General features: G+C 42.3%; 1 protein-coding gene across 1 annotated transcript; it reads right to left on the reverse strand.

The window, feature by feature from the left end:
* Nucleotides 1-4,127: 4,127 nt before the first annotated feature.
* Nucleotides 4,128-4,592, reverse strand: EAE98_007957 (uncharacterized protein; the record flags this gene model as incomplete). Its single annotated transcript, XM_038955580.1, has 1 exon — nt 4,128-4,592. One exon carries the CDS (start codon nt 4,590-4,592, stop codon nt 4,128-4,130), a length of 465 nt encoding a protein of 154 aa, XP_038807874.1.
* Between the last annotated feature and the right edge of the window lie 10,035 nt (nt 4,593-14,627).

The raw sequence follows: 14,627 nt of genomic DNA on the forward strand, positions 1-14,627 counted from the left end.
AACGAGAGAAAATTTTTCCCTACATGAATCCTCGAGAGTTCAGCTCAGCCCAACCAACATGAATACACGAGCCACGACACCACCACGCAATCGTAGGAAGTATGCCACTTTAATCAAACATCATCAATGCAAGCAAAACAATCCATAATTAACCTTACGGAACCCGATATTGTAGATCCAGACTCCATAATAGCCCAAGTTCAAACCCAAGACCATAATGCACACACAACGCCGAATCCACGGCAATGAAACGGAATAAATGAACGACAACAAGTCTCCCACCCATGTAACCACGGAAAAACATCACCGAGTTCGGAAATCCACAATTGAATCGTTGTCCCGTTCTCAAACAAAACAAACTCGGTGTCTAGATTCTTACTCGGTATCAATTCGTGGGTCTGCATTGTACAATTTGTACAAAATCACCACAAGTAAGTATATCGAGATTCTAGACTCTCATAAAGCCCAAACACCTCCAGAGAACTCCACGTGTATCCAGAAGCTTCAAACGATTGGATTCATCGCCGATACCGTACATCGCAGAATGGGAATTCTCCACTCGCCCTCCAGGGCCTCCACTCATCGAAACACATGTCATAGAACTGGACCCGCCCGATTTCAGACCCGGCCGGGAGCTACAATGGAAGCCGGAAACTCACTAACCCTAAAATCCTTGTGTGGGATGAGGTGAGCAAGTGGATGTTGTACCTGACAGATGGAAGCGTGGTGAAGCGCTGGCCGGGGACGAGATCCGTCTTGATGTGTGTTATATTTATGGAGTCAGAATTTTTGACTCCATAAATTATGTAACTTATGTTATTTTATGGAGTAGGGAAGCATTGGGTCACCGACTGCTATATATGAATGGTTCTAGATGTGGATATTGCTCTTCTTGGTATAGTGATGGTGGAGTCTGAAGTGTTGTCAATTTAAGTAATTATGAAAATAGAAATAGAATAAAATATTGAATTAAGATATATGGAAAATTATTTGAACTGTGCCTCCTTCATGTTGCGTAGTAGTTCGGCGCGTAGGTAGGTTATAGGGCTCACGGTTCGGTCCCCATTGATCTACTTCAAAGCCTCTACTATTAAGAAAAAATCCCGAAAACAGACTGGCCGGGCGGGTAGATGATCTCTTTTTCTCTACCGTTTCCATAGAAGGAATTAAATGTCTACAACCGATATTTTTTGATTGGTTATTTTTACCTTCGTGTTTGAGATCACCAACATTAAATCCTCAGACGAACCAACACCCCTCTCATCTCACCTGACAAGGCAAGGGAGTTCATCTCCCAAAATATCTCGTACCTGGAACTACTCGGACGAAAAATGAGAGGAATAACGGCATTCCCGCTTCCTCACGACGATCATTGCGCAATTCTTCCTTACATTTTTTCCTACAATTTTTCTCTCAAGCATCTTTCCTTCCCCTTTCAAGTCTCTCCTTATCGAAAGTCATTTTTCGGTGAAAACTTCTGGAAAATCTTAATTGTGTTTCATCCCCTCTTGGTCACTCCTTGTAGATTTCCCATAAGACCGCGATCATCTAATCTTTGCTGTGACTAAATTTTAGGTCCCGCCCTCGAGGCCGCTGTAACGGACGGTTTCTACAGTGGAGTGAATTCTGGGGATCAACGGTCAAAGCAAGCAAAGCAAGTTAGCAAACAAGGTACAAGCGGTAAGGCAGAGCTCCGGGCGGCGCCGGAGTCAGAGAATCTCAATGGGTGGTACCGATGGAGCAAATATGCTGTTCAGTGGAGATTCCGCGGGTATGGATTGGGGTTTCCGCAATGTTTGTTTTTTGCTTCGTAGATACTGTGATGTTTCGGTTTCGGGGCGGTGGGGTTGAATGGAAGAAACTTAGAATCATCATGCTTCATGCTTAGGGAGGTATCTAGAAGCTAGCGGGGCTCTGGGGGTGGAATGTAATCTGAAAGAATGAGGGATAAACTTTTGCATATTCAATTCCCTCATCAATCGCCCTACAAGCACGAATAATGCCTCAATCTCCAACAATCCTACTCCCCGTATGCTGTGTGCTATTACCCCAATCCAACTGTTCATCATCACCACATTCATTCAAACCCCTCGCACGTGTCTCCGTTCCCAGATTCCCAAGGCTCTAGCACAGATCCCATTACCTAACAAGAATTCCCACAGCGGAGACCTCACTTCATGCATTCAAGACAGCTCATCCATGAATTCTTCACTAATAGAGTAAATACATGATCCAACCTTACATGAGAATCGCATCATCATCCATTTAGCTCTCCCCACACAATGTTAGACTTCATCCATGATTCCCAGAAGATCTCGAGGAACAGAACACGTGCAAGCCCAAAGAATCCACAAATATCTCTCTAAATTGTAGCCTAATGTCTAAGCATTCCCAAAGTCCGTCCCAACTAACAGTCGACGTTGAACTATCCCATCTTTCCGGTATCTTTCTGCTTCTACGATACAACACCTCGAAACACTCGAAGAAGTGATGTACAGTATAATATCCCGTGTAGAATCCAACAAAAAAAATCTTCCAAACTCTATCTGAATCTAGATCCAAGAACTAGACGCGACATTATAGTTCAAGTCCGTTGTCGATTCCAAATCGTCTTGGCCAAAAGTCTAACTCTCGATCGAATCAAATCAATTCCCAATACGCCCCGAACCGCTCACTCGAGTAATTTTTTTTAGATCAGGGTCTAAACAATAGAAATCAATCACTTCTATCACAGATATCTACAATATCAAAATCTATCTCCAAGAAATTTAATGCGTGAAATCCTCCCACTCTAGAAATCTGTAAAGCATATGGGTCAGTTTGCCGCCAGGTATTTCGTGAGTAAAATTGCGAAAGAACTATACATAGAAAATTCTCCGATTTCCCTTCCCACTAACCCTGTGCAAAGTTCATCAGCTTTCCTCACTCAATCCAGAGTCGTTTCCCTCTACTACTACCTAGTGAACAACCAACAAGGTGCAAACATAAATTCTTACTTTATTGCTGACCTAATTTCACTTACGAATATCCATCATTTAAGATTTAAGCGCTCACATCATTACTGTTTTTTTGGGCTTCGCCGCAAACTAGCTGCCAAGGTACTTGTTACACTAGATTTCTTGTTTGTTTGAAGGAAGGAGTGGTGGCCGCCATAATGTACCGATCGACGAACATCATTTGCTTGTCTTCTATTTAGTGAATTAGTGGGAGCGCGAGGGGTACCATACTACGTGGAAAAAAGCCGTACTCCGTTCTCGGTGTTGTAGGATGAGGAAAGTCATTGGGTCAAAGCTATGGAAGAGAAAATAGTCAAGGAAAATTCACAATTCTCACATGTGTTGTATCACAAAACAAGCAATGAGGAGAGATAAAGTTTGGTGTCAAATCCGTCATCTTGTGAACGGACTGAAGAATCTTTGATATTCTTTTTCTTGACTATCATGCTAATAAGACAAGCCATTTCACTTCATTCTTAAGAAGTAATGACAAGACCAGAGTGATCCATCCATTCATACCGTGTGGTATATTCTCCTCCCAATCCAAACTATCGCTAACAAGAGATGAATTTGCTGATCAAGCGAGAAACAATCGAGAAAAAAGGCGCCCCTTCACCATAAAGTGAATCATTCCTTCCTTTCCAACAAATGAAATTGAATTGCTCCAACGCTGCCTATCCCATTGCTCCCATGCTTTCCCATAGTCTGAAATGACATCTTATATCCGTCCCGTGCCTTCCTTATGCCCATGATGTATTAGAAGGAAAAAAATGTGTAATGTCGATATGATAATAAGAATGCGAGACTCCACTCCTCGCTATTCTGAATGCTCCGATGCAAATGATGAACAAAGACTGGACCCAAAGAAATTTTTTAAATGCCGAAGATTGATGAGAGATGTGAATTGTGTGAATGTATGATGTGATCCGAATGCCCCAAATGATAACACTTTTGTACAACAACCGATTTTAGATCGTATATTGTGAGAAAACGCCGACCCCGTTGTAAGGATTTTAGAGATGAGAGATGGGTATTTGTATCATGATGAGAGAAAATTTGTGCGGTCTGAATTAACGCCAATAAATGCCAGAAGTTGAGATGATATTGTAGTAAAGTTTAGGAGGTAATCGTTTAATGGCTACCGGATTGTCGTCTGTTGTTGCGAGATTGATCGAATGAGCTAGCATATGCCCTCAATGCCCGTTTTGATTCCGCCGATAACTGTGCTGGTTCTGACGAGGTCGAGGAAGTGCTTTGCATGGAGAAAAGACTAGATTGCGAGCTCGAAGGAGTCAAGGTAGACTTCGCAGCTGGAGATGATCTCGAAGGTTGGTAGAAGGATGCAGTACTAGAGGGGGTTGTGCCGTATGGTTGTGCATTGCTGAAGTTGTATGCTGGCTCCATGTAGAAACCATTCGACTTTGAGGACCAAGCAGCTCCATGAAGTGACGATGGTGAGGAGGGTGCTGAGCTGTCGCTGGAGGAAGCCTTTTCGTATTCTGCCAAACGGCAAGCTTCTGAACAGTAAACACTGCCATCTGTTTGCCTGTCACAGGCGAGGCAGAAATCTGGAGACCATTCCATATCGAAAGACATTTTGTATATTGATTGCTTGATAGAACTAGAGTATGTAGAAGGAATTGGGAATGGTTGATGAGGATCGAATTAATTGAGGAAGTAAAATTTCCAAAATTCGAAGGATGAGTCTTCCTTTATGGATCTTTTCGTAGTAAGGAATAATGCTGTGTTGTCTGATTTTATGTCGTAGACAAAAGCTCGGTCAAGTATGCTATGGTGTGACTCGACGAAAGGCTCCACTCGGTACTAAGTGGAGGAGATCTTGTGCGATGAAGACTACTGCCGTAATTTCTAAAGTGGATGAGGTGATTTATGAATAAATAATAGTTGACGAATATGAGTTATTGTATGGTATCATTCCCTTATTTCACTCAATTGTCTTGCTTGTTTCGAAAAGTAATGTTTTGAAAGTCCTTGAAGTTCTGATATTAGTCAAAAATATGAGGGCGGAGGTCGAAGTATATACAGATTTGAGTAGCGAGTTGGGGTTGACTGGGAGTTGGCCTGTCTGGGTCCTGCAGATAGAATGCCTGTCTTGTGCAGATGGCTTTTTTTTTCGCTTTTTTGGCCACTTCCCTTAGAATGGTAAAGCGCAGAGATCAATTACAATTTGGGGGTAGAGGGCAGTGAAAATAGGCTGCTAGACGCTAGCCTAATGGTAGTCATGCGAAAATCAGTATCGTTACTAAGGAAAAGGTGTGTGTGCGCTTCACAATTACTGATTGGGTGTACAGACATGTATCCAAAGGGCAAGACTTTTCGGAGGCCTGCGGGAATTTTGATTTTTTTCTCTCTTTCTCTTCTGATATGGTGTGTTCAAGTGGTGTGAGTGGGTGATTTTGGTGGTGTTATCATGAGTACAAAGATATTCAGACTAATTACCGATTAGCGTATAGTTGTTCATCATGCCACTTTCTGCTGACCCCTTTTGGTTAAAGTTAATCCTCAAATATGTACATATGCACTGTAACTATAGCAGCAATCAAGATATGGCTCACTCACAAAATGGCACAATTAATCCTTGAATATTTATTAAAAAGCTAAATACTAGCCCTGATGACTTTTAGCTATACCATTTGAACTTATGACTGGTAGCAGCTGCATAGAAGTTCCCCACCTTTTGAGCAATCTTGGCTTTATATCATCCATGTTCATGGCCGCTCTTCAGTCTTGAAGCAAATACTTCAACTAAAACAGCGACGTGGGATGGTGTTGGACTAGGCAAGACAAAGTGGTTAGTGGTATACAGGGTCCAAGTTATCCTTCTGGCTCTAGTAGAGACCGCATTTGTGTCCCTGCAGTGTGTAGGGTTACTCGTAAATTTTCTAGCAAGGCTTTAATGCTGGGGTATCGATTGGAATGAGAATAAAAGAATAGTGTGAGTGGAGAATTGGTTTTCGAAAGGAATCGCGTACAAAGAGTTGAACTATGGCGTATGTTTTCTCAAACCTGTACATCCATAAAAGGAGTGTTTATGAAAACTTGCACAGGGTTCATTTCAAGTGTTCAAAGTATTGTTGCTCCATAAAATAAGGCTCATGATGGGATAATTTTGTATTCGAACACCAGAAATATCGTCATTTTTAGAACCCAAAGATACCTAAGTCAAGTCTAGCTCCCGATTTATCCCCAACTGAACCAGGTACAGGGCACATAATTAACTTGTCAAATCTCAATAAGTAACCTAATTCAAGGCCTTGGTAACGAGTGAAGAAATGGAAATAATCAAAGATCCAAGGCAGGATCGTGAGGGAAATTAATCATCGCGAACTTCGCGCGAAAGAATTAGATTCAGGAGGGGAAATGACTGATATTGGTATAGTACTAGTGAGAGTGACTGTTGAAGCAATAGTTCACTTATCCAAGTAAGCAGAAGGCCTTACAGCCAAGACATCGCGAAATGGGAAGCGAGAGGAAATAAAACAAAAACGCCATGATCAATCACCTGAGCTGGGCGACGATTAAATCATCATTCTCAAGCTAATCTCATGTGATTGGTTACTGGCCGTGGCTTTGTCCGCTCTGTCCGCTCTGATAGAGAAATTGATAAAATGATGTGCGCTGAACAAAATGATGATGACGACTTCGGTTAATGAAGGAGTCACGAATGAATGGCCTCATCTGCCTATCCTGTTGAAATGGTTACAGCGGCAATAAAAATGTAAATGGTTCATCATACCCAACCTTAAAAATCTTTTCGGAACATCAACACTGTCCTTCATCCAAAATTCTATACGGTACGTTGATTGTCGTTGTCATAAAGTGATGTGCATTCTATTCTCCTTTTGGTCGCTTCTGCAGCAACGAACACCAAATATCCAGTGGATCCTTGAGATTTCCCCTCATTTCATGATAATTAGATTGGGAGAGCGAAGAACCTCGAGTGTCCCAAATTATTGACTTCCCGCTCGGCACCACCCGTTTTCTATTGTAGCCGTATCTCCAAGAAACCCGCCAAAAAGAAAGATCGGCATTATCTCTCCATCACCACATTAGGTCACAGTAGAATGGTTTGAACCATGTTACACCACAAGGTAAGCTGGGTTGGTAGGTACTAAGATACTCTCCGAAAGCTGTGGATAGTAATTGTTATAGCATCTATATGCTCATGTACAATCGGATGTGACTTTTGATATTGGGACTATAGCCGTTGCCTTCGTCATCTCCAATGACAACAATAAACCGGAAAGCCACGGCTTCACGGAAGCTCCTCGACGAGAAGCCTTCAAACACGACATTACAAGTTTGCAACATGTTTTACGAATGAGCTTTACGGAGTACGTCACGGAATCTGGGCTGCTTCAAAATATCCAGGACAAGATTCCAAGAGCCACAGCCTCATGGGCCAAGATCTAGGGTCTAATTTCCATGACCGTGTAAGTACGTATTTCTCCAGACTGGAGTCATTAGCCACGGAACGTGCTCCAAGGCTAGGTCTTCTGTATGGTCTTTTTAGCTCCTCGGCGCTTCAATATACCTGAATGGCTTTTATATGAAATAGATTGTGAATTATGTTAGTAAAGTCAAGTAATAGATAGGTATGATAACAGTTAAGACGCTTGATGAGCCAGCTAGAAACCTTCTGAGACGGAGCCATGTAAATTTTATTGTTTTATTGAGTGACAATTGATTGACAATTGATCGATCTGTTCGTTTACATCTAGTTAATGCCTCAATCTCCCTGTTCTTGGATACCTATTCACGAAAGGTTTAATAAATACAGAATATAAACATTTTCATGGTCTTGAATTCGCTTTCTCGCTCCCAGGACTTATCCCGAACAAAGCGGCGTTGTAGATATTATCCACTCTAAACATGGGAAGCATTGTCCACTATCTGACCCCAAATAAAAATAGGTTTCAGTGAGATCAACTACGGGAATCACGAAAACGGAGAAAAGTTGCGGAGATTATCCCAATTTCACTTCATCGAACCGTGGTTCAATCATTTGATATCTGACCTTCATTGATCCAATCAACTTCTCTTATCTTATAGCATTAGAACTACGAATGCATGAAAAGTACAAAACGCTCACAAGCTTGATATCAAGACTAAACCCAGAGATTGTGAGAGGCGGCTGCTTGCTACGCCTTCTGCGCCCCTGGGTTGCAACGTCGTTGAATCATGTCGCTGGTGCTTTCACGACAGTAATTCGTGGGGTTGTGGTTGTACATGGCTTGTATCCGTCTTGTATTCAACGTCACCAAGTCATGTTATTAACCTCCTGCCACTATGAAGCATTACATACTTCGGGGTACAGCGACAACCAATTTGACGGTATGCACTTTCGACTGCAGTCTTACATAGGCAAACTGGCCATTATGACAATGTTCTGGTATGTAATTACAACATGCCATCTTCTATGAAGCAACGTACTGCATCTCTGGTACTTACCAAGAGACTGCAGACCCATGGAAGTACTATGACCCCATGTACAAGATCCTCATGCAAAACAATATATCTCCCACAAACCAGCCGTCTCTTGAGAGAAATTAAATCTTTTCCACCCAGCAATATGGCAATACTCATCGATCTTTTTGGTCTAGTCTCTCATGAGGCTGAAGAGAGCGACCTCGAAATTCATTTACGGTAGCCAATCTGCTCTCCGATACCTTGTTTGAAGCGGGTATACAGAGTAAATGTGGTTACAAGATTTCGAACTAAACAAAAGGAATCCCATGCTAGTTGGTGATCACACTAATAAGGGCTGAGAAGTGAGTGGGGGTTCACAAGACAGCACTATCTCTAACCGACGACATAAGACGGCTTCGTGGACTCTTCATCGGACGGCTTTGGAGAAGCTTCGGAATTCTAATGATGGAAAAGTCTCAGCCCTAGTCGGTCGTACCGATGCCGTCTCTTACCAAGGAGCTGACTTTCAGCTCGTATCACCGTTATCACGAGAATTTACGTACTCTAGACTGGAATGTCATGTGGATCACTCATCAATTACTATTCATCGAAATAGCTTGATAGTCATCATAGGCACAACGTGAAATTTTACCAAAATGATGCTATCCTAATATTCTTCGACTATATTTCAACATCCGCACATAAACTCTCCTTTCCTTATCTTTTCTTATTCAACATTCCACACATCCTGCGCGATAATCATCAATATCAGATTGCCTCGTCCCTTCAATTCCAAGACAGGGGGCGGACTAAAGGAACTATAATTCCACATAAACCATGCCTCTTTAGTTATCTCGCATAGCAACTCCGCATCATCAGTAATTGAGCTAGACCATTTTCGATTTATTGCGGTTAATGCGCCATAGTTGCAAAATTCTTCAATCCTGTCACACCTTCAAAGCCTCCTGAACGTCTCATGTGTAAATTCACTAGATTGAGTTTCCTTGATTACTCGAATTAGTTTCAAAGGTATCTATCTAACCCATCACTTGAACACACCAAATCATAGAAAGCTAGATCTATGAACACATGGTTCGTAGCAATGCCTCTCCACTTGCTGAAGGTGCCCATCTCGTTTGACTAATCCGGCCATGGATTGTCTTCATATCGTTCTATTCGTACTAGTCTGAGCGTTTTTGGACATTAGTAGCAGCTGCTCTTCCAAATTCGTTTTTACAACCGTTCATTCAAATCTTTACTTTTTTCCCCCACACCCACAATCCAATTGACAGGGGATGACGATCGAATGCTAATGCAAGCACACAGACTAAAAAATGACCAGACCCCCATCGCTAATCTGATAGAATTTACAGACGATTGCGATTCGTTGTATCGCGGACCTACTGCATCACTTTCTGTATTACTATTGGCTATAACTAGGATAACGCATATATACCCTGCACTTCTACCTGTATCAACAAGGGATACGCAGCCCTCCCACGGTATTCTGTTCTTTTGACTCTCCGTTCCGACTTCCTATCTCCATGAAGTATGCACAACTCCACACTTAACATGAAGTCGTCGTCGCCCCATCACAAGCTGACATACAATGGCTTCAATAGCGTTGCGGAGTCACCTTTCTTATTGGTTTACTTACTAAGAGATGACCTTCATCGGTGCGAAATCTTGCCGTTGAATTGCACTCAAAGTCTCAGACATCCTTTGTTCTTTTCATCTCCATCGGTCGGCTAATATGCAGCCGTATCCATGTTTGATACACATTGTTGCATCGAACGATCCTGATCGAGAATACACAACCTTTTGGGGCCTCAGAGTTTCATTCATTTTGGAAATCGGCAGTTTAAATCCCGATGGATGATCTATTCAAGAATCACCAGCCCCCTGGTACTATTCCGGCATAGAATCATCTCTAATTGACCTTTCACATATCCCTACACAGCGGCATGAGAAACACCAGTTGTAATCGAAATTAAGCATCAGTTTCAATACATCTTCATGGCGATCTCCGATCTCGAGTTGTCTGCACCTAAGAGGTGCAAATTGTGTACTGTTCATTTCATAGTAGAGGAACGAGGTCTTGATGAACGGGAGAGGGCGATTTGTTGAAAGTTTGCCTGCAGGAAGTTCAGGAACCAAATTACATCTAGGCAGTTAGACCATGATTCTTCAAGATTCTGATGCATTTGCATCGTCTTGAGTTGCTTTAGATCCTTGCTGGCGTTTCTTAAACTTCGCAATTATTTTCAAGCTTAGGTCCTGCAGCATTGTCCAATGATTCTTTTCGGTGAGCCTACGTAGGCATTATTGGTGACGACACTATAGGCCTCCAGAGTAAGCAACATTTTTATTTTTATGAATGAATCATGACGCCCACTATGCAGGTGAAGACGAATGTCGAATAAAGGCATGCCTTGAACTGTTTCCCCGCATTTCAACCCCAACTTGCGTGTCACACATAGCGCTTTGCTCGTATAAAATAGAATGACAATCATAAACATGGATGAGAGTTAGCGCTCAAGATTTCATTGGTCAATATATTCTATCAACGCAAGGCTCTGGCACAGCAGATTTTATTGACACATGCATAGATGTTATCATCCGCTGCTTTGAAGATGTGGTTTTTGTGGTTGCCCCCAATTAGCCAGCTATTCCATACTGAAACGCAGCTCAGTTTACCAGGTATGTTTAAGCGGCAGGTAGGCACACTCATTCGGTTGTCTTCCGTGAAAGGATCAATAGTGTCAAGATAGTAGCAATGAATTTATATTAATTGTGCGAATTGACTTGCCGATAGCCTAATTCTATAAAACAAGGCTTTTCATGGATTGACGCAGACAAAAAAAGAAAATAGGAGAAACATGGTTGCTAATTGGTGTGGGTGCAGGCTACTAGTGTACAACCGTTGCCAATGGTATCATAGTTGCTAGATGTTATCAAATCGCACATGAACTACTTACTATATTTCCCTTCATCCATCAATATCATTCATGCATTTCAGCAAGGGTGTCAAATGTTCTCACTGGATAATTCCAATCTAGTGAGGCCTTCAAGGTGCTACTGCGGCTAGAATGAACTAGGATGTCTGTCGATGGATGAATCAATAGGCATATTTAGAGTGCATACAATGCCAAATTGGTAAAATCGTGCATAGAGGGTGGGATTGCAAGAGGTGGCGACTTCTCAAAGTTTGAAAATCTGCCACCCTTTAATTACACCACAGGCCAGTGGCTTTCTTCTGTCTGAAGTTCGGATAAGCAAAGTATTTCGAAACCGCCCACAGCTTTCCCGCCACATACTTGCTTCGTCTCGTCCCGTTGACGATCGCAATGAATATGGACGGACAAGAGAATAAACAGTGCTAAGGGGCGCGTCGACTTGCTTGGATATAAAGCAAATCAAGCTTAACTCAACACCTGGACGCGAAATGTTCGTGGAGATAATCATCCGAGGCAAAGAAGTCTTTGCATTTTCGTTGCTACTACGTTGCACCACAGCCTGCATTTCAAGGTTTGTTTCATGGATGGTGCTCGAGAATATTCTATCTATATGTCTTTCCTGGCTGGCTTGTATAGCCTATGCTGCCCATACTGGGGACTATGCTGTGTTCATCTATCAAAATCTTTCCTGATCATGGTTGAGACCATGGCGGAGGTCAATGCTACCAGAAAGGCTTGGGTAAATGCTCACCGGTAGCTAGTGGCCCAGCACGATATACAACATTTGCATACGAATCGGGGACACTCCAAGTAACCCCTATATCGCCTTCAAGAACTCCGCGCCCTGCAGACTATACATCCGGGGAGCCGGAGCAGCTCATGAGTGGTACATGGATGCTGTAATTTCAAGAGTATGTTATCAAAGGTCAGTTCTAGGCTTCAGACGATAAGAGATCAAATTAGGGCACTATGCGTGGTGTCGTAGTTGACTTATCTTGATTTCAAAGCATCTGGAAGTTGAGAATAAACCACACATATTTACCTGCTTGTTTGTGTTACGGCAGGATGGTGATGAGTGTTGGATAATAAGAGGTGCGTAAGGGCTGAGATGATACGCTACAAAACCTGTGGTAACACCCTCTTATTTTATTTGATGCTTTGCATTAGCTCCATATCTCGGTCCCGACATGGAGGATGGATGGATATAATGATAAAAGTGTGGCGAGAAATGTCTTCGGCTGTAACCGAATCTGTTTAATTTATCACGACATCATCATCAATTTATCTGTGTCTTGCATAGTTAGCAATCTTGGTTAAATTCCTCCGAAAAGACGCATGTATCGTGGGTATCTTTTGGTGGAGGACAGTTGAGAAGTATGATTATCTAGGGTCGAGATATGTCATAAAGCACAACACTGGCATGGTGATCTGTTGAACTATATAGCGATGCACATAGCCAAATCATAGATTTCATGCTCGATTTTGCTAATGCGTTGATCAAATCTCTTTTTCCTCTCACATGAGATTATCGTTGCAGTGATTTTGAACGCCGTTTTGGGATACCCCTTTCCCAAAGGCACAGGAGATGCATATTCTCATAATATCTCATCTCGACCTACTGAACTTAAAATCATAAACTGTAAGCTATCTAACAAATCCGCTAATACTACTTTCTACACACGTGGCAATCCATTTCTCCTCGCCCGTGCCTATTTCCTTTGTTTGTGTAACACATGGTTGCACAGTTATCTTTAATCCATAATCCTACAAGTATCCACCAACTCGTTGGTGACCCTCCGCATTCGAGCACATATTTCCATCATATATCAATATTCTCCTCATATTTTCCCTTGTATATTACTTGAAAGTTTGTGCAGAAAGGAATCTAATCTCGCTTACCTTCATTACCCATCTCGTATGTTTGAGCGAAGCTAGGTATTCATACAAAAACTATAAGAAAACGAGCGGAGCGGGTGGATGATTAGGGGATTTGATCTAAGGGTGGTAATGGGTCCGGGACGGTATCTGGAGCACACGTGTTGATATTGTAGAAGACATGGGTGCCGAACGAGAAACGGCATGAATACATTAGGGCAGCGGGCCCAATTAAGACACAATCATACATATGGATATCTTGTAGTAGAACAAGTTTCATATGTATATATAGATTGGCGGAGTATTACACTTAGGTATCTTTGGATCTGTATACAGCACGTGTTCGGCATGTTGAGAAGGGCGGGGTATAGAATATGAGATTAGTCTTAGACATTTACCGTGTGCTAAAAATTCATATGTACTTCGACGAGTTCGATGCTTTCTACTTGGCATGGGAAGTATCTCTACGCGTGTTAATATTCGGCAACGGTATACCGAAAAGTAGGGATTCTTAGACATTTCCGCGTCTCATATGTACATTTTGACATTTGCAGTTGAAATCGGCATGGCGACTGTTGTGAAAACAAGTTTTGCGATCGATGGCGATGGCGATTACGATGAGAGTCATTTATTTCTCGTGTTAGCAGATTCGTGCCGTTACAATTTACTAGGTAGCTTCCCGTGAATGGGTGTGCTGCGGTGATCACGAGATTGATGCTCCACTCCACCTTCAAATACCGCTCGTCCCGTATCCCATCTTCGGATACTTCTTCATATCTGGAAACTTGTCATCACACACACCTTTCTCCTTATCTTTCGCAGTAGTAGCGAAGCTTCTACGTCACCAGGGAGAGTACCTTATCGCGCGATCCATCATCCATCTCATTTATCTAGAGTGGGTAGCCTCTCATACATTCATGGATATTTCCCCGAGACATCAAAAAGTTGATACCCGGTCTTGGTAAAGCAAGACATACATCGCTAGCTTGAAGGAGTAGGGTAGTAGTACTACAGTATGAAATCAGTCGAAGAAACATGGATTCTAATTTTATTATTATTTAACATCTCGGGACTTGATCCTCCCCCACTTTTGTCGTTTCGGCACTTGAAAACTAGATGGAGAAATGAAGTTTGATCATATCGCATGCTCCCTTTTTCACTCACGACTCAACTCTGGTCATTTACTTGGGTCGTATTGGTTCGCGAATTTGGCCGCGTGATTGATACCTACTTAACAGTAGGTAGGTATCCATGATTGCGATTTGTTATATTTAGCTTCAGCCACAGAGTTGTGGCTGTACTCGAAGGTGATGAGATGGATCCATTGAGAATGAAAGAACAAATGGAAGAATCATAAAGGAGATGGGGA

The sequence above is a fragment of the Botrytis deweyae genome, assembly GCF_014898535.1.
Source record: "Botrytis deweyae strain B1 chromosome Unknown BDEW_020, whole genome shotgun sequence".
In the NCBI taxonomy this organism is placed as follows: Eukaryota; Fungi; Ascomycota; class Leotiomycetes; order Helotiales; family Sclerotiniaceae; genus Botrytis; species Botrytis deweyae.